Below are 20,914 nucleotides of genomic sequence, written 5' to 3'. Positions count from 1 at the left end.
ACTTGCCCAGGGTCACACAGCTGGGAAGTGGCTGAGGCCGGGTTTGAACCTAGGACCTCCTGTCTCTAGGCCTGACTCTCACTCCACTGAGCTACCCAGCTGCCCCCTGCCCCTCCCTTTTTTTGACCTCCCCACTTCCCTGTTTCCCTTGATTTATCCCTTCTGACTTTCTCAGAAGGGTTAGATAAGAGTTTTATGTCCCAATGGATAGTATAGCTACTCTTCCCTCTCCGGATTGATTGCACTGAGAGTAAGGTTTGATTATTACCTCTTAATGCTCTCTTCCTCTCCTTCTTATAATAGTATTTGTCCCCTCCCCTTCCCATACCCTCTTTGTGTGTAATAGAATATCCTATTTTTCTTATTCACTCAAGTTTCTCTTGGTGTCCCCTGCTATTCACCCCCTCTTTCCCGTCCCCCATGTCATCTTAGATTATTTAGTGTTCCACCCTCACCCCGTGAATTATTCTTTTGATTACTATAATAGTGGATACCATAATAGTGAATAGAGTTCACTACAGAGAATTATACATAACATTTCTCTACATAGGAATACATATAATTAGATCTTACTGAGGCCCTTAAAAAGTCAAATTTAAATATTATAAGTTTTCTTTCTTTCCCCTCTGTTTCTTATTTACCTTTTCATGTTTCTCTCGATTTTTGTGGTTGGATATCAAACTTTCCATTTAGCCCTGGCCTTTTCTGTGCAAATACTTGGAATTCTTCAATTTTGTTGAATGCCCATACTTTCCCCTGGAAATATATAGTCAATTTTGATGGGTAGTTGATCCGTGGTTGTAGGCCCAGCTCTCTTGCCTTTCTGAATATTGTATTCCAAGCCTTACAGTCTTTTAGCATGGAGGCTGCCAGATCCTGTGTGATCCTGATTGGTGCTCCTTGATATCTGAATTGTCTCTTTCTGGCTTCTTGTAAGATTTTTCTTTTACTTGGAAGCTCTTGAATTTGGCTATTATATTCCTGGGTGTTGTTTTTTTCTGGGTCTAGTGTAGAGGGTGATTTATGGATCCTTTCAATGTCTATATTGCCCTCTTGTTATAGAACTTCAGGGCAATTTTGCTGAATAATTTCTTTTAGTATGGAGTCCAGGTTTCTATTAATTTCTCCCTTTTTATTCCCCTCTTTTTATTTTTAAAGGCCTAATGAATTCCCTTCCCTTTCTTCTTCCCTCCTTTTTTTGACCTCCCCACTCCCCTGCTCCCCTTGGTTTATCCCTTCTGACTTTCTCAATAGGGTTAGATAGAATTTTATATCCCAGTGGATAATATAGCTACTCTTCCCTCTCCGGGTTGATTACACTGAGAGTAAGGTTTAAATATTACCTCTTAATGCTCTCTTCCTCTCCTTCTTATAATAGTATTTGTCCCCTCCCCTTCCCATGCCCTCTTGGTGTGTAATAGAATATCCTATTTTTCTTATTCACTCAAGTTTCTCTTGGTGTCCCCTACTATTCACTCCCCTCTTTCCCACCCCCCATGTCATCTTAGACCATTTAGTATTCTGTCCTCTCCCTGTGAATTATTCTGATGATTGCTATAATAGTGAATACTATAATAGTGAATAGAGTTCACTACAGAGAATTCTACATAGCATTTCTCCACATAGGAATACAGATAATTAGATCTTATTGAAGTCCTTAAAGAGTCAAATTAAAAAAATTATGAGTTTTCTTTCTTTCCCTCTGTTTCTTATTTACCTTTTCATGTTTCTCTTGATTTTTGTGGATGGATATCAAACTTTCCATTTAGTCCTGGTCTTTTCTGTGCAAATACTTGGAAATCTTCGATTTTTTTGAATGCCCATACTTTCCCCTGGAAGTATATAGTCAGTTTTGATGGGTAGTTGATTCGTTGTTGAAGGCCCAGCTCTCTTGCGTTTCTGAATATCATATTCCAAGCCTTGCAGTCTTTTAGCATGGAGGCTGCCAGATCCTGTGTGATCCTGATTGGTGCTCCTTGATATCTGAATTGTCTCTTTCTGGCTTCTTGTAAGATTTTTTCTTTTACTTGGAAGCTCTTGAATTTGGCTATTATATTCCTGGGTGTTGTTTTTTCTGGGTCTAGTGTAGAGGGTGATCTGTGGATCCTTTCAATGTCTATATTGCCCTCTTATTGTAGAACTTCAGGGCAATTTTGCTGAATAATTTCTTTTAGTATGGAGTCCAGGTTTCTATTAATTTCTGCTTTTTCAGGAAGACCAATAATTCTCGAATTGTCTCTTCTAGACCGGTTTTCTTGGTCTGTCACTTTCTCATTGAGATATTCATGTTTCCTTCTATTTTATCAGCCCTTTGACTTTGTTTTATTTGTTCTTGCTGTCTTGAGAGACCATTAGCTTCTAATTGCTCAATTGTAGCCTTTAGGGACTGGTTTTCGGCTATGATCTTTTGGTTTTCCTTTTCAATCTGGTCATTTCTGGTGTTCTTTTTGCAATCAGTTCATTTGATTTCTTAGCCTCACTTTCCAACTGCAAAATTCTGCCTTTTAAACTGTTATTTTCTTGCCAGTTCTCTTCTATCTTTCTCATCATCTCAGATTTGAACTCTTCAATAGCTTGTGACCAGTTTTCATTATTTTGGGGGAAGGTTTGGATATGATTACTTGTTTGTTCTCCTCTGTTGTCTGGATTTTCTCTGTGTAAAAGTTTTTGAGTGTTACAGAGTTCTTCTTGATAATCTTTCTCTTCTGGGGTTTCCGATTTTGGCTTGCCATTGTTAGACCTGCACCTTCTGTGCTTTATCCTCACACTCAGGGTCTGTCTGCGCTTTCTAGGCTCCCGAGGTCTCGGGTCTCGTTGTTCTCGGGGTCGAGCCTCCTGGTCATCCCTGGTCTGCCCCTCTGTCTGAGGCTCCTTCAGCAGTCTCAGGACGCTGCTTCTACAGCTGTGTTCCTGTCTGCACAGGGTTTCCACTTGAGGTCCAAGCCTGTGCTTGTCTGCGCCTAGTGCAATGCCTTCACTGGAGCAGGCGCTCAGGGTCTGTATTCAAAGTCCGTGTATGTTCTTTAGCCTCTTGGGGTCCTAAGTCTTGCTCCTCTCAGGAACAGGTCCTGGAGCTGCCAATGACTTAATGGGTGCTCCAAACCTGCTTTAACTCTTTGTGCGCTGGCCTTGGCACTGTACGTGGTTTGGGGGGGGAGGGGCTTCTTCCTCTCCTGTTTTAGTGAGAGCTGTTTCACCCTTTTATAGCGTGGAAATGCCCTGATTCCATGTACCTTCAATGCTGCGCCCTGTTGTAGGATCCCTTCGTTCGTCTGGATTTGTTTTTATGTCCCCTTGAGGAGTCCTGTATGCTTCGTTTAGGAGAGATCAAGCAGCTGCTCCTTACACTGCCACCATCTTAACCAGAAGTGATCTAATAATATCTTATATCAAAATAGTATTTCATTACAATCATCTACTACAACTTTTTCAGACATTCCACAATTGATGGATATCCTCTCACTCTCCAATTCTTTGTCATCACAGAAAGAGCTACTACGAAAATATTTGTAGAAATAGGTCATTTTGCACTCCAACCCTTAAAAATCTTTTTGGCATGTAGACTCCATCAAATGCTCGATCAAAGGTTATGCACAATTTTATATTCCTTTGGGCATAGTTCTAAATTGATCAGTTCTCAATTCCAAGAGTGTAGTAGTGTACTAAATCCCCAACATTTTCCTTTTCTGTCATATTAGCCAATCTGCTAGGTGTGAGGTATAACCCCAGAGTTGTTTTAATTTGCAATTTTCTAAACAGTAGTGATTTAGAGAGGTGGCTGGGTGTCTCGTGGATAAAGAGCCAGGCTTAAAGACAGGGGAATCTGAGTTTAAATCTGGTTTCAGATGTTTCCTAGCTATGTGAGCCTGGACAAGTCATTTTCAGTTGACTGGCCCTTATTGCTCTTCTGCCTTGGAAACAATATTTAGTATGAATTCTAAGACCGAAGGAAAAGGTTTTAAAAAAATAGTGATTTAGAGAAACCTTTTCATATTAATATAATAGTTTTAATTCTTTATTTGAGAACTGTCAGTTTATATATCTTTTTAAATCTTGCCAAATGACTTGTATAAATATATAAATTAAACTCAGTTCTTCATTCTTTTGAGAAATTGAAGCCTTTATCAGAGACATTTCTTATAAAAAAATTTTCCCAGCTTTTTGATTTCTTTATATTTTTTATTGCATTGGTTTTATTTGTGCAAAAGATTTTAAATTTAATATAATAAAAATTATCCATTTATATTATATATTGCTCTATATTTAATGTTTGATCATAAATTCTTTCATAATCCATGGATCTGATAGGCAAACTATTCTATGCTTATGTAATTTACTTATGGTATCACACCTTATGTCAGTGATGTTGAACCTTTTAGAGACGGAGAGCCGTCCTCCTCCCCTACACTGAATGCTGGCTGTGCTGCGCCCCTCCCCACTCCCCAGAAGAAGTGAGAAATGACCTCAGCAAGTATAGAGAGGAGGAGGGGAGTGGCTCAAGTTCTCAACTCCCCTCCAGCTCTGTGGCCTACCTTACCCCCTGTGCACTTCCATTTTTGGACCGCTGGCCAGAGGGGTAGGAATGTGAAAAAACCATGTCAGGCATGGTAGAGAGTTGGAGGGGAACAGCTCCCCCCAAATCCCTCTGCCTTTTTAGTAATGACCGGGGGTGGGGTGGGGGTTGGCTACTTGCCCACAGAGAGATTTCTGTGTGCCTTCTTTAGCACCCATGCCATAGGTTCACCATCACTGCCTTACATACCCATTTTGACTTTATCTTGGTCTATGCTGTGAAATGTTGTTCTGTTCTATTTTCTACTATAATGTTTTTGTCAAATAGTGAATTCTTGTCCCAAAAGTTCAGATCTTTGAGTTTATCAAGTACTCAATTACTATGGTAATTTACTAATGTGTATTGCATACCTAATTTACTGCACTGACTTGTTTCTTAGTACCAAATTATGTTGATGTTCGCCATTTATTACCACTTTGAGATCTGGTTTGGCTACACTACCTTCCTTAAATTCCCCTCCCCCCTCCCATTAATTTCCTTGATATGCTTGAGCTTTTGTTCTTCCTGGTGAATTTCTAACTCTCTAAAAAAAGATACTTTTTGATAGTTTGGTATGGCATTAAATAAGTACATTAATTTAGGTAGAGTTTTATTTTTATTATATTGGCTTGGCTCATCAATGGCCACTTGATATTTTTCCATTTGTTGAGATCTGACCTTATTTGTGTGAAAAATATTTTGTAATTGTGTTCCTGGGTTTGTCTTGGCAAGTAGACACTCAGGTATTTTATATTGTCTACAGTTATTTTAAATCAAATTTTTTTTTCCTATCGCTTGCTCTTGAACTTTTTTGGAAATACATAGAAATGCTGATGATTTATGTGGGTTAATTTTATGTTCAACTTTGCTGCAATTGTTAATTATTTCAAGTAGGTTTTTATTTGACTTTCTAGGATTATCTAAGCATACCATCATATCATCTGTAGAGTGAGCTTTGTTTCTTTGCCAATACTAATTCCTTCAATTTTTTTTTTCTTATTGATAAAGCTAGCTTTTATAGAACAATATTGAGTAATGGTTGTAATAATGGAAATCCTGGATTCACCGCTCATCTTATTGGGATATCTTCTAACCTATCCCTATTACAGATAGTATTTGCTGATGGTTTTATTTTACTTCATTTTCATCATTTGCATTTATTTATTTATTTGCTTGCTTGCTTGTTTGCTTGCTTATTTATTTGTTTGTTTGTTTGTTTATTTGTCTGGGGGTTTCCCCCATGGTTATGTGGTTCATATTCTTTCCCTTCTGGAGATGACAAACAATTCTACTGGGTTATACATGTATCACTGTTCAAAACCTATTTGTATGTTATTTGTATTTGCAGTAGAGTGATCTTTTAATGCCAAAACCCCAATCATATGTCCATCAAACCACATGATCGATCATAATGTTTTTCTTCTGCGTTTCTACTCCCACAGTTCTTTTTCATCAGTTCCTTTGGATTGTCCTAGATCATTGCATTGCTGCTAGTAGAGAAGTCTATTACATTTGATTGTGCTATAATGTATCAGTCTCTGTGTACAATGTTCTCCTGGTTCTGCACCTTTCACTCTGCATCAGTTCCTGGAGATCTTGACAGTTCATTCTTGCTGATGGTTTTAGATAGGTACTACTCATCATTTTCAAGAAAACTCCATTGATTCCTATACTTTCTAGTGTTTTTAATAAGAATGACTTGTATTTTGTCAAATGCTTTTATATTGAGATACGATTTCTGTTGGTTTTTATGGTCCTGATTTAGGTATCAGCACCCTATTTGTATCTTAAAAAGAATTTTGTAGGACTTCTTTTTTGGCTATTTTTCAAATACTTTATGTAGTAAAGTTGAATTAATTATTCTTTAAATGTTTTTTAGAATTCACTTGTGAATCCATTTGGTTCTGGGGATTTTTCCATAGGGAGTTCGTTGATGGCTTGTTCAGTTTCTTTTTCTAAAATGGGTCCTCTTATTTTAACAAATTACACACATACATATACACATACACATGTAAAATATTCATGCATTTTGCTTAGATTGTCAGATTTATTGGCATATAATTGGACAACTAGCTCCTAATAATTGCTTTATTCTTCTCTTCATTGGTGGGGAATCAATCTACCCATTTCATTTTTGATGCTGTTAATTTGATTTTCTTCTTTTTAAAAAAAAATCAAAGTTGCCAATGGTTTTTCTATCTTATTATTGGCCTTTTAAAACCTAAAAAACTAGTTCCTAGTCTTATTTTTAGCTTACGGTTTTCTAACTTTGAATTTGATTGATCTCTCCCTTTGATTTTTCAGAATTTTCAATTTGGCGTTTAATTCGGGATTTTAATTTGTTCTTTTCCCCAGTATTTTTTTGTTGCATGCCCAATTCATTGATCTACTCTTTTTCTATTTTGTTGATGTAATCATTTAGAGATAGAAATTTTTCTCTAAATAATACTTTGTTTATAATTCATAAATTTTGATACGTTGTCTCATTGTTGTCATTCTCTTTAATGAAATTATTGATTGTTTTTATGATTTGTTCTTTAGGAATCATCTATTCTTTGGGAATAGAATATTTTATTTCACATTAATTTTAATCTATCTTTCTACCACCCTTTATTGAGTGTACTTTTTATTTAGTTGTGATCTGGAATGAATGCATCTACTATTTCTGCATTTGGTTGAGGTTTTCATATTCTGGTCAATTTTTGTGTATTTGCCATGTATCCCCGAGAAAAAGGTTTATTCCTTTCTATTTCAATTCAGTTTAATTCTCTAGAAGTCTATCATACCTAACTTTTCTAAAATTCTATTTACCTTTATAATTTCTTTTTTGTTTATTTTTCTGTTAGATTTATTTAGTTCCAAGAAGGGAAAGTTTAGGTTACCCATTAATATAATTTTACTATTTCCTCCTGTTACTCATTTAACTTCTCCATTAAGAATTTGGATACTCTACCATTTGGTGCATATATGTTTAGTATTGATATTACTTCATTGCCTAGGGTACCTTTTATTAAGAGCTAGTTTCTTTAACTCTTTTAATTAGACCTGGTTTTGCTTTTGCTTTGTCTGAGGTCATGATTTCTATTCCTGAGTTCTTTTTGGACCTGCAATAATTTCCTATTTTCCTTTGATTCTTCACAAGGACTGTCTGTTTTTAACATTCTCAGTATTTGGCACAGTTCCTAGTAAATTGAGTATTGACTGACTGACCGGTCCAGTGATATCTTGTCCCTATACAGTAAACTTCCATGGTTTTCTCTTACCATCTCAGAATCAGCTATTGAATGTTTTGTTTGGCTTCTGAAGACCTTCGTGGCATGACTCCTTCTTGCCTTTCATTTTCTCTGCACTCCCCTGCTTATACTGACTTTCTTGGTGTTCTGTGCACACCTCTACACTCTTCTTTCTCCCTGGCTATCCTGACTGGCTCTTCCCGTTCCTTTCTGCCTTGCCTCTGAGATGGACTCTTATTTACAGTATCTGTCTTGGCTGTGCAGAGTTATTTCATGCATGCTGTCTTCCCCTTGAGAATGCAGCTCCCCCCAGCTTTAGTACAGTGCCTGGCCCATCAAAAGCACTCAGTAAATGCTTGTTGACTGTTCACTGATGAGGAATCACAAGTGGGCGTGACTCTTTGTTGCCACTCTGGTGAGGATCCTCATCGTCAGATATCTGTGTCACTGTGGTAGCCTGCTGGTTGGTTCTGTGCCTCTTATCTCAGAATTTCAGTGGTGTAAGAGATCAGGAATGATCTATCTCAGTGCCTTCATTTTACACAATAACTTAACTCCAGACCCACAGGTGGGGAGTGTTGGTAAGGGGGAACAAGTGTTTTGTTTTTTTTTTTAAGCTCCTACTATATACCAGACACTTTACACATAGGTCATCTGATCTATACAGTAACACTGAGGAAGGAGACATTATTATTTCCCCATATAGATGAGGGAGCTGAGGCAGACAGAAGGTAAGGAATACCCAGGGTCAGATTTGAACTCTTCCTGAATGAGGCACTCTGTTGCACCACCAGCCACTGAAAATCAAGTGCCCTTTTCTATATGACAAAGGAGTAAGTAAGCAGCAGTTTGATATTATATCTGGACTTGCATCCTATCCCTGGTCTTTGCCTAATTTGGTGCTCACAGTCCTGTGATTCTACTTCCTCTGCCCTGGTAGGATGAGCAAAGCCTCCTGTGATGAGGCTTCTCCCCTCTGAAGCCTTAAGGAAGTTCCCCGTAAGTTTCTTTACCTTATTTTTTTTCAGTTCCTTTTTGGTGCTTGCTTACTATCTGAATAATCCTCTTCCACCCCTGTGACAGTAACCCATCAGCAATGAGTTTAAGATAGGAGGGAACTGGAACTGAAATATTAATGATGACTGACATTATGTACACTGCTCCACCCCCATAACGCCTTACTTTTCTAAACAAAGGAGGTGGTCACCACATGTAATCTAGAGTTTTGTTTTATAATAGTTATTTTATATATTGTTTTCTTGGTTCTGTTTACTTCACCCTGTTCTAGTTAATTTAATCTTTCTTGATTTTCCAGATTTTTTATATTTGTCTTTTTTGATGAAGTTATAATATGTTACATTTCATTTTATATGATTTGTTTAGCCATCTTTCTTACTTTTCGATGAGATTATACAGAGAAAGATAATAGCTCCAGTATTGGTAAGAAACCTAGAAATGGTATATCTGTGACTATTAACTATTAAACCCTACCCCCTGCTTCTTGGCAAGTCCTACAAGAATGAATCACTTGGAGAGGTCAGATGGGGATGGGGGTGGGTTTAGAAGTGGTTAAGTAGGTAGTTCATCCCATCTTTGCCCATACTATGAGGAAGTCATCAAGCCACTTGGTATGCCATATCTGAGTTCTGTTATACTATAAATACCCAGTCGAAGGACACAAGGAACAATAAATGCTTTTTATTTGTTTCTGAGGTCACAAAACCCTTTTGAATTGATAATGATCCCACTATTTGGGCCACTATTTTGCTAGTTTGGAAAGAAAGCCTCAGAAGTGTAGTGATTTAATTGTGGTCATCAAAGTAATGACCTGTGGGCTCAGAACTCTGATCCCAGTTGTTCTGTCTACAACTGCCTATATGTGCTGCATGTTCTAAGTATCTACAGTAGGATGTGAACGCGTGGAAGGTGGGCACAGTTTAAGGCTTCATCTTATCATAAGCATCTGGCACAGTGCTTTGCACATAGTAAATGTTTAGTATGTGTTCATTGGATTGAGTCCGTTGGTCAGCAGTAATTACCAGAGAACACTGAAAATATTTCTTGCATTTATATGACTTTGTATTGTGATAAATCTAAAATGAAATAGGAGGACCTGTAGACCATATTTATTAGTAAAGTTGTAGGCATCGGCTGTGTACTTGAGGTTGTTCAAGAAGTGTTGTGTAGTGGAAAGAGCACCTAATTTGGCCTTAGAAGATCTGGGTTCAAATACTGGTTCTCCTACTGGCTACTTATTTAGAAAACCTTTAGGGGGAAAAACCACTTCTGGCCTCAATTTTTTAAATTGTAAAATGAAGAAGTTTGCTTAGGTGATTTCTTAATGCTATGCCTAGCAACTCTTAATGCTATGCCTCCAAATCCTAGGAATTGAGTTGTTGGCTTTGATTTTTACAAATGTTATATTAATCTTCCTTCCTTCCTTCCTTCCTTCCTTCTTTCCTTCCTTCCTTCATTTATTTATTTGTTTGTTTGTTTGTTTGTTTGTTTGTTTTTGGCTAGACCCCTTATCCCTCTGGACAGAATGCAGCTCCAACCACGCTGGTGTATCCCCAAGCCCCTCAAACAATGAACTCACAGCCTCAAACTCGCTCTCCGGTAAGTGAATATAAACTAGTTCCACGTAGATTTCTCTATCGCCTTTTGTCTGGTTTTTGTGTACAGTAGCTTGGTGTTTTTCAAAATAGTTTCACTGAATTCTGGAAGTTTGTTCCAAAGTGTTTGTTCCTACTGGTTTGCATTGCATTTTCAGAGCCCTCCCCATTGGAACATTTCATTTAAAATTTTGTGTCCCCCCCCCTCCCAAAAAAGGAGAAGACAGATTTCTTTCCATCCGCTTCTCCAACTCAATAACATGGTTTCTTTTTAGTATAGTTACATTCAAGTTCACCTCATTTCAGTACTTTATCCATTAATGATATTTTTCAGTAGCAAAGAGAAAGAAGCAAAGCAATTTAAAATATTAGTTCAATTTTTGTAATTGCACTCTCAGTCTCCAGTGTTCTAGGGAGTAAGACTTGTAAATCAGTGTCACTGGATCAGTTCTAACCATTCTAACAGTATGACTATATATGTGTATGCTGGTACAGTTGAGCATATCTGTTTCGTTGGGTGTTAAGCCAGTTGGCATCCAAATGTAAGGTCTCTTCTCCTGCACTCATTTTTTCTGAGTGCATTGGGTTCCTCAGAGACTGAGAGCACTCCCAGAGTTCAGGCTCCTTTTCCCACTGGTTCATAGGAAATCCTGGAAGTTGTCCACTTTCTGGACATTTTTCTATCCTGCCCTGCCCTGCCCTGCCCTGCATGATTAGCTTTGGCCAGAAGGCGCTTCTGCAGCATCTCAACATTAAACCCTCTTTATGCATCACCTCTGTGATTCCGCAGCATGACCCCCAGGATGGACGAGGCAGGGTCTTCGTTTGGCTCCCATGCCCATGCTTTCTGCTTGGTAGGGAAAAGGAAACTCACTATGCCAGCTCCCATTCTTTTTTGTTTCATGTGAATTGAGAATTAGTGGATCCGGTGCCTTATGTCAGTTTCTTTTCAGTATTTAGCCTACTGGGAAAACACAGACTGCATTGAAAACTTTAATCACTTTCTTCTCAACCTTCCCCATCCCTTCTTCTCTGATAGCAGCTCTTAGCCTGTGGGTCTCATTGAGCTGTGGGAGAATAATCTTTAAGAGTAAAGGGGGTGGTGAGGATGTGGGGTGGGTGGTCAGGCTCAGTGGCCCATTTAATTCTTCACCTCTCTACTGAAATTGCCAACAAGGTGGCCAATGGAAGCTCAATCCTGAGAGTGGTTTTGGATGCGGACACTGGACCCCTTGGATTGGGACGGAGATCCCACCATTTCATTTCACATAGGCCCCAGTTCTAATCATTAGCCTGGAACACTGATGTTAAACTTTCATAAACAGTAAGTGAGTACTATGGTCCTCTTCTCCCCCTCTTTTTTTTTAACTGTTGAAAAGCACGAGTAAGTTTACATGGTTAGAACTGGTGCAAAACCTGACTGAAGAGCTGCATCTCTAAACCAGTTTTTTTGACAGCCCAGCAGAACAGTGCCAATACATTGCACAGACAACTGGAAGAGGAGGAAGGTTTTGGAACAGACTCCCGTTTACAGGTCCTTGGCTGGAAGAGGCTGGATAAAATACTGCATTGTAAGCAATATAACAAACTGTACTTCTTGCAGGCAGCAGTGCCCTTGGCACGATTTTTTTTTTTTGACCACATCCATTTATTGGCTGATCTACAGAAATGCATTGATTGCTTCCTCCCTGAAAGTAGAAGAGACCATGGCAGTTTCTGCCAGGGTTAGTGGGGGAAGAATGAAAGAATGTGGGTGGGTCTTATCTATTGGGAATTAGATAGGAAGAATTTGGGAATTTTTTTAATGGAAAAAAAATTCAAAGGGATGGCACTTTCAGGTTTATTTGATTCATAATGCAAATTATAAGTATTTTCCCATTATTTTATTAAATATCAAGGGGGAAATTGTCTGCAGTTGTTCAGCCATTTTCTGTGGTCGTAAACTTTATTTTTTTAAAACTATCCTCTATGCAATTTTTGCCATCCGCTCTGCTAGTGACCATTACCACCCCCATTACTAAAAACCACACATATAACATTCCATTTACATGCTCCCAAAACAAGTGCAAGACTAGCTGGCCCCAAACTACTCTTGCTTATTGTTTTGGGTTTGATTTCTTTGATTTCATTTGTGATGGTGCTGGGAGGGTAAAATAGGGGTGAGGAAATTTTCTGGATTGCATTTTTGACATCCTGGGCTTCAATAGTCTAGTCCCATCCACCCCACAGCGAGTCCCGCTGGTGTGGAGAGGTAAGCTGTCCCGCTCAGGAAGTGCCCCTAACCCTGCTTTGTAGAGCGTCCAGAGCTCACTCCATTCTATTTCTGCATTAATGGGCCATTGGCAATTGCACACCCGCGGCTCTTCTGTTCTTCTCTGGACGGCTGCCTTTGCAATCCAACTGGCTTTAAGTGTCCCCCACCCCCCCACCCCCAAATCCATCTTTGTGGCATTATTTCTAATTGAGATCAAGAGGATCCTATTTGAATTCTAACTTGGGGAAATTCTGGGCCTTTTTTGTTGGTTTTGTTTTTGTTTTTGTTTTTGTTTTTTTTTTTAATAGTGGTAAGCCCAAGTATAATTTATCAATTTACCCTTGTTTCTTATTGTCACATCAAGACTCCAAATAGTAGTTTATTTTCAATTTGTCCAATGTAGTCAGACTACTGAAAGCATAATTGGGGAGAGGGGAGCATCATGGCTTTTGCAATACTCTGTGGTTATTTTAAAATGCTATGGTTCAGTGTGCCAAATTGACATCAGCATATGTTGGCCATGCCTGGTTGCCAACTTTGCACAAAGGGGTGTGAGAGGGAGACTATTAAGGGGGTGGGTGGCAGGAGCATTTTGATCCAGGTTTCTCAGAAGGCTGCTTTCCTTTATATCTATTATCTTTTCCATCTAAAGACAAAGCCAAATGAAACGGAAGTTTCAACTTTTATTATGAGCCAGCAGCGACTACAGTTTGTTCTGTTGCTTACAGCTACCCATAGGAAAACAAATACTGTCAACCAAATAAAAAAACTCAATAGCCAATGGTGACTAGTGCAAAATAGACTAGGATACTTTCCCACTAACTTGAACGAAATTTGATTATTATTTTTATTATGTATTCCTTTCCTCATAGAAAATACCTTTTTGATTAGAAAGTTTCAACTATATAAACTTTCAGCATTGACTTTAGAGCTTTAGAAATGGGACCTTTCTGTGGAACAGTGATAAGACAGGTACTACTGCTCTCAGGTTAAGTTGTTTAAAATATGGCTTCTCTTCCACACCCCATCCTTTCCCTCCTAAATATTTGGGTTGGAAGCATTTGTCCTTCTTCTTTATTAAAGGCTAATGCGAGTTGTGTGGCCCATACATAAAGCATATGATCAGATTTTTTTTTCACAAGTAAGAAATGGAAAATCATGATAAGGCCATATATCTTTTTGAGGTGAGAACTTCTTGCTAGAGTGATAACTTATATGAGTAACCCACCATTCTAAAACAGCACAGAATTTCCATTAACAGAAAGGGATGTTCTACCCTGACCCACTCCTTACTTTGAAGCATATAATAGCTTAAAGAAGGAATTTATTAATAACATCCTTCTATATCTCTTCATAACATGCTCACTTAGACATTGCTTACTAGGAAGATAGATGACATTTTAGCTTATTAAGTGAATTCTGCATTGAACTTCCTGTGACATTAGTCTTTTGACACTGTAGATTTGTGCTGTGATAAAATTTGTTGGAATTGTCATATAGACTGCTTTTTTGTCAAAAGAAGGAGTAAGACTACATACTCTCTTGGTTATTTTCTATCTTTGACATTCTAGTTTCATATGGCAACCTAGGGAAATGAGCATTTCCCAGGGTTTTGCAGATTGTTAGATTGTGTAATCTTTATTGGGATTAAGTTATTTCTTAGTTTAGCGTTTCCTATTTCTGGGAAGAATTTGTGTATGATAAGCCACAACTATTGTTGTCTTGATTTGTTTGGACAAATGAAACTGTGATCTTTCATTCCATAATTATGTTGGTGGAAATGGACCAGCTTTCCTGGTTGATTTTTTTTTCCATTTTACTTTTGAAGAGGGTGACTTTGTCTGTTAGTGAATTAGTAGCTGGGCAATGGAGCAGAGTTGTAGCTTCCACGTTTTGTCTTGTTCCTCCAAATAAAAAAAACTGTTTGGTACATTGAGAACTGTTTTGTCACTGAGATATATATTTGGTCTGAGAATTAAGTAGCCATGTTTTTTGTGTGGTAAGTTAGGGAAAAGTAAGGAATGACAATATGGATTACTCCTTTCAAACATTCCTCAGGCTGGCAGAGAATTTACATGTTGCTCTCAGTGGTAGTCAATGATAAGTATGCACACAGAGCATTTTGCCACTATGCATAAATATTAGTTGTGGGCTTGGATTTCAAGCAGTATATTTAATTGCTTGGCCCCTTTCCAATAGGATCTTCATTCTTGTAGAAACCTGATGTTCACTAGTTGTCTGCCTGGATGTGCTGGCTGTTATGTTTAACTAGTTTATTTTATTTATGCTTGGATGGTTCTAATATTAAATATTATTTGCTCCCCTCCCCCTTTCAAACAAACACTCGAAAGGATTTATTCCTTCCATGTGTGAACTGCTAAACCTTCCTCACCTTTGGCTGTCGAGGTACTAGAACACATCTAACCTTAGATAAAGCCTAAGATGCATTCCTTTGACATTCCTTGTGCTTAGTTGGATCCCTTAATGATCTGCTCACTATGGTGCAGCCTCAAAGCATTTCTCACTTCCTCCAGCTCTGATTGAAGCCTTATCTGTTACACATAGCTTACTTGCTGTTGATTGGCTTGGCCTAATTGCCAGTCCTTCCAGCTTTCTTATGCATTGTACCCACATTTGTATGATTACTGTAAGAAAGCCCATATGACCTGGCAGCTGGCTTCCTGTGTTTCTCCCCAGGTTCTTAAACCAAACTCTGTTGATCATAACGGTGTTAACCTGTGGAATCCTAGTACCTGTCTCTCACTGTCCTGCAGCAAAGCTTTGACTGTGTGCGTGTGTCTGTGTGTGTGTGTGTGGTTTTTTTTTTTTTTTTCCTTGTGGGTTTTTTGTTTTTTTGGCAGATTGTGTGGCATTTTGGTTTTTTGTTGTGGTGTTTCTGACTCTTTGTGCCTTTCCTTTTGTGTTTGTCTTCTCCCTCCTTTTCTCAGTTTGCAGCGGGGCCTCGACCTGCCCATCATCAGGTATTGTACCCTTGCCCCTTTCACCTAAATCTTAACTAATGGGCTGGGGCTCTTTAACAGCTGCTAATTCTTAGAATGCTGCCATCAAATGTGTCCTGGATCTCAGACCCAGAGGCCCACTGCCCTTTTTGACTTCATCAACCTATGAGACTGCACTGTTTGCAGTTAGCAAGTGCCTTTTTGTTTTGATGGAAATTATTGAGATCTCAATTGAGGAGGCCTTTTAAAATTTTCAAAGATTCAGTTCTAAAAATTGTCATATTTCTACTATGGATACTTCACTCAGTGGTACAGGCAACATTCTAAGAGTTCTCAATTACATGCTGATATAACAATATTAACACATAGAGCAAAGAAGAGTGATATCTCTAAATTCACTCAGCTTTAATTACTAACTTAGATTTTATAACCACTTTTAATAGAAATTTGGGTTCAACTTTTTAGCTTGAATTAGTTAACTTTTTAGAACATGTAATATTGATTTTAATTACGTTTTTTGACTGCTCATAGTTTTTGAATTAAAGTAAGTATTAAATAAGCAAGTTTAAAATAGTCAGATCATAACAGGTCATTTAGCACACCTCTCTTAAAAATCCTTGAATAAAAAGAATCACTGCATATCATTTTTCATGTATTTAAAACAGAATTTAGAGGCTTTAGAGAGCAGGCACTTTCTCATGCATAGTTAGTACTTTCTCTCAAAGTCACTTGTCTAGGCAATATTTATGTCAAAAAGAATGCAAAGAGTACTTACTGGTGTTTGATGATCTGTTGTGCTGTATTTGTTATAGTATTTGTTAGTCATTATTATAGCAGGAATAGGTTGAACTAATGGAAGGATTTCCCACTTTAAACTGTAGAACAATGTGAATTAAAATGTTTTTATAATTTTTTTTCAACCCTTTCCTTCTTAGTCTTAATTCTAAAAAAGCAGAGTGGCAAAGGCTAGGCAATTGGGGTTAAGAAGCTTGTCCAGGATCACACAGCTAGAAAGTTTGTGGGATCAGATTTGAACCCAGGACCTATCTCTTGGTCTGGTACTCTATCAATTGTGGTACCTAGCTGCCCTGTTGTCCCTATACTTCTGAAGATCATGAAATCTAAGAGAATTGGGTATAACACATACATGTAGATAGAAAGGTAAATCAGGGATATCAATTTAAGACTAGAGAGAGTTAATGGAATTCGGAGTGATTGTTACCATCTTGCTAGGTGATCTGAACTTAGAGTCAAGAGCCTTGTTGTGAATCCTTTTAATCCATACCAGCTTCGTTTGTGTCTGTGAGCAAGACTTTTACTCTTTTATCCTGTTTTCTCAACTATAAAATAGGGATGATAATACCTTTGGTTCCTTCCTCACAGGGTTGTTGTGAGAAATAAAGGAGATAATAAGAATAGCTCTTTGCAAACCTTAAAACACCATGAAAAATATATTATTTTTTATAAGGAAAAGAAATTTAACAATTTAAGAAAATAAAGAAACCAGTTTTTCACAATGGATGTCAGAAGTGAAATAATTTAGCCAAGACTAAGTATTAGCTAGTATTTATAGAGTACTTTAAGTTTTAAAAAATACTTTACATATACTATCACAACATCTCTGCTAGGTGCATCATCCTTGGTTTACAAGTGAGGAAGCAGAATCTGAGGGAGGTTAGGTACCTGACCCAAGGTCAAAGAGCTAAGAAGTAGAGGAGACAGAATTTGGATTAAGTGTTTCTGAGTGTTGTGTTCAATTGCCACCTTGATTCCTCATGTGGAAGAGGGTTTTGATTTTATTTTATGGGGGAAAAAGAAACCCATGTTTGCAATTCCCACCCTCACCCCCACTGCATGCCCTTTTAGAATTGGAGAAAGAGTTTTCTTTTGGAGTTTTTATTCTTGTTTCTAGGAGGCAGAATGCAAACTACCAGGTGCAAACCCAACACAGGTAAAGGATAAACTGAGGCATTATCTTAGAGGAAAGGCACTGAGAGTGATGGAGGGAAACGTTGGGAAAAGGCGGGCTTTAGCTAGGACTTGGAAGAAGCATGGGAGACAGCCAGGGAAAGCACCCAAGAGCAAAGAGGCCAATGGATCTGAGACATTGTGCAGGCTGGGCAAGAAGTTGAAGAAAACTGTGAATCAGGAAAGACTGTCAAAACCACAGGGTTTTTATATCTGGTCCTAAAGGCACCAGGAGTATGTCTAGAGTTCATGAATGGTGGACTTGTGATATGGTCAAATGATCAGTTTGATAGCTGAGTGCAGGATATACTGGAGCAGGAGACCAGCTAGCCCACCCTTTCAGAAGTTCAGGCCTAGCTGATGAGGGCTGGCACGAAAACAGTTATTGCGGTGTCAGAGAAGAGCAGACTTATACCAGAGACGTTAGAAAGGTAAAATCAAATGGACTTGATCACTGATTGAATATAAATAAAAAAGAGTAAAGAGACATTCTCATTCTCAGTATGTGTGAAGGAGAGAAGACCCTGGGAAAATTAACTCTCTTTAGTTGGGGAGTTATTAAAAATGAAGTGATGGGAGGGTGGGGGGAGCAGCTAGGTGGCTCAGTGGGTAAAGCACCAGGCCTAAAAATGAGAAGTCCTGGGTTCAAATATGAGCCCAGACACTTCCTAGCTGTGTGACCCTGGGTAAGTCACTTTACCCCCATTACCTAGTCCTTACTGCTCTTCTGCCTTGGAACCAATACACAGTATTGATTCTACTATGGAAGGTAAAGGTTAAAAAATTTTTTTTAAAGTAGTGAGGGAATGAGATGGTGGAGATAACAGTTTTTGGCATGTTGAGTTTAAGCTGTAAATAGGACATTGAGATATATATTTCCCCTTTCCTTCCAAAAAAATTAAATGTTATACATTGCTTTATTTGCTGCCTAGACAAAACCCATAGAGTAAACTAAAACTTTGTTAAATTTGCTAATAGCATTTAGTGTTGTTTAGGTAGAATCTGATTATTTTTTAAAAATCGTGACTCCGTTCTCTGTGATAGATTAAATTGGAACTTTTGTTCCTTGAAAGACTAAAAAATCCCCTGGGTAATATCCATGGTTACCTGCTACACATGTGATGGAATACACAAGACAAACAAAACTCGACTATTTAGTGTATTGCTGTAGGTTTCCTATTTTTAAGGGCATTTTTTCCATTTTAAGAATCAAAACTAGGGAGCACAAAGCTATGAAACTGAAGAAATAATAACAAAGATGGCCGTTGAGGTGGGAGAGGGCAGTGGAAACCCGTTCACTTTTCACTCTGTGCTCCCATTTCACAGAGGGTTGCTCTCTTGGATGTTCTAATTTCAGAGCTCTTGCTGCCTTTCCTCCATTGAAGTCAAAAGGAGGCAGATGCAGACCAAGATAGCCAAAAGATGGGTAGGACCGACCTAGAAATCATTGTGCCTAAGGACAGTTAGGTAAAACACACAAGACAGGCACACTGAGAGAAGAATGGAAGCACCTTTTTCTTTTTTAACCTTTACCTTCTGTCTTGGAATCAATAAGAGGCAGTAGGTAGTTGGTTAACTTGCCCAGGGTCACATAATTAGGTAATGTCTCAGACTAGATTTGAATCCAGGACTTCTTATCTCTAGGCTTAGCACTCTATCCACTGAGCCATCTAGCTGTCCCAGAAGACCATAAGTGACTTAAACCTTGCTGCTGCAATGTCCTCATCTTATGCCATTCTGGGATAAAAAGTTTATTTCAGATGGTTTTAATACCATATTGATGCTTACTATACATTAATTGATGATACTTTGTTTATAAAAATATAATAATGGATAAAAGTTTTAATATCTTACTTTAAAAAATAATCTCAAAGGCCATTTAATGTAACAGGAAACCTAGATTTATTATATTTAAGTGGATTCAGGCTAAAGTCACATAAAAGTACTTGGGCTAAGGAATCAGCCTTGTCATCATGAAATAGATCACAGAATTGATTTTGAGGCTTGTTCCTAGAGCAAAAAAACATTTTGCAACATATTTCTGTATGTCTTTGTTTCTCATGTACACACTGTTCAAAAAGCTCAATGGCATGATTTTTTCCTTAGTCAGCTCCATAAACAAATACATCTCTAGCCAGAGTCAGAAAGTGTTTGCCAAGGAAGAATAGTTTCTCTTGTGGCATGTGTTTAAAGAGGATGTTATTTTTCTGCTGTATTTTGACTTGACTATTTTGAAAGGCATTCTTGATCATATAGATCTAGGTAATGTTTGTCATGTTTCACTCATAATAGCTAGATGTATTGAAGAGCACACTTATCTTAGAAACCAGAGTTCTATTTTCTAGTTCTTACTCTGGAATGAACTAGTGATGGGTCCATGAAAAAGTTCCTTCTTCTTTACACCTGAATTTCTTCACCCGTAGGATGAAGTCGCTTTAGTTGGTTTTTAAGGCCCTTTTCAAAATGTGATATTTTTATAATTATTTTTCTATTCACAAGTTAGTCACATTAGTAGGGGCCTCAGAGGCCACCTAATCCTACTGACAATTCCCCAGGCATAGAAGTGATCTGTAGTGCTGTGCTTGGAGTGATGGTGGTGGGGACAGCCCATGCCTTAATACTTCTCTATCATTCTAAGTATTAGGGAGATTTTCTTTATGTCAGCCATAAATTTTCCACCTTGCAGCTTCTACCCATTGTTCCTAGTTCTACAACTTGAAACGGTGCAGATCAAGTCGAATCTCTCTTCCAAACAACAATCCTTCACATGCTTGAATCCTCCCCACTCCCACTCCCTTCTCTCTCAATCCCCTTTATCAGTTCTATCAGCTGGTAAATTCTGTCAAACATGGCATGAATTGGAGGCCTTTTACTATATTGATTTCCCCTCTGAATGTTCTCCATCTTTTTTTTTTTTGAAGAGCTATTTCTTGTTTAATAGACACTTGCCTTTTCATGTACTATAAAAAGTGTATTAGATTCAGAACATCTAAGAACTAAAGGTAATTAGGGAGTTGTCTTTGAGACTAAGTAGGGTTAGAAGAAGTTAGCTTAAGTGAATGATAATTCATTGTTGTTGTTCATTTTACAGATGAGGAAACTGAGACAAACAGGGTGAAGTGATTTGCACAAGATCACAAAGCTGTTAAATGTCTGAGGCCAGATCTGAACTCAATACGATGAGTCTTTTGGACTCCAGGCTCAGCATTCTGGGCCCCTGTGGTGCCACCTAGCTATCTAGAGGTAATCTGTGGGAGGTACTATATAATTTATAGCTATAAGGAAACTTAGACTTCTTTATTTTGCGGATGAAGAAATGCCACTAGTCCTAAGTC

General features: G+C 38.1%; 1 protein-coding gene across 6 annotated transcripts in view; it reads left to right on the top strand.

Moving 5' to 3' along the window:
- Nucleotides 1-20,914, top strand: part of EIF4G3 (eukaryotic translation initiation factor 4 gamma 3) — a 371,582-nt gene that overhangs the window by 188,968 nt on the left and 161,700 nt on the right. For 3 of the 6 annotated variants that reach the window (XM_044667832.1, XM_044667831.1, XM_044667833.1), the window contains exons 1-3: nucleotides 10,310-10,401; nucleotides 11,855-11,968; nucleotides 15,600-15,632. In XM_044667832.1, coding sequence (XP_044523767.1) covers nucleotides 10,372-10,401; nucleotides 11,855-11,968; nucleotides 15,600-15,632 — 177 coding nt within the window. In that variant the 5' untranslated portion in view covers nucleotides 10,310-10,371. Of the gene's footprint in view, nucleotides 1-10,305; nucleotides 10,402-11,854; nucleotides 11,969-15,599; nucleotides 15,633-20,914 lie in introns of those variants that run through there. The other 3 variants (XM_044667835.1, XM_044667834.1, XM_044667830.1) reach the window with 2 other exon arrangements.

This window comes from Gracilinanus agilis, chromosome 3 (genome assembly GCF_016433145.1).
Source record: "Gracilinanus agilis isolate LMUSP501 chromosome 3, AgileGrace, whole genome shotgun sequence".
Lineage (NCBI taxonomy): Eukaryota > Metazoa > Chordata > Mammalia > Didelphimorphia > Didelphidae > Gracilinanus > Gracilinanus agilis.
Note: the sequence above shows the minus strand (reverse complement) of the source record. Positions and strands in the feature narration are given on the sequence as shown.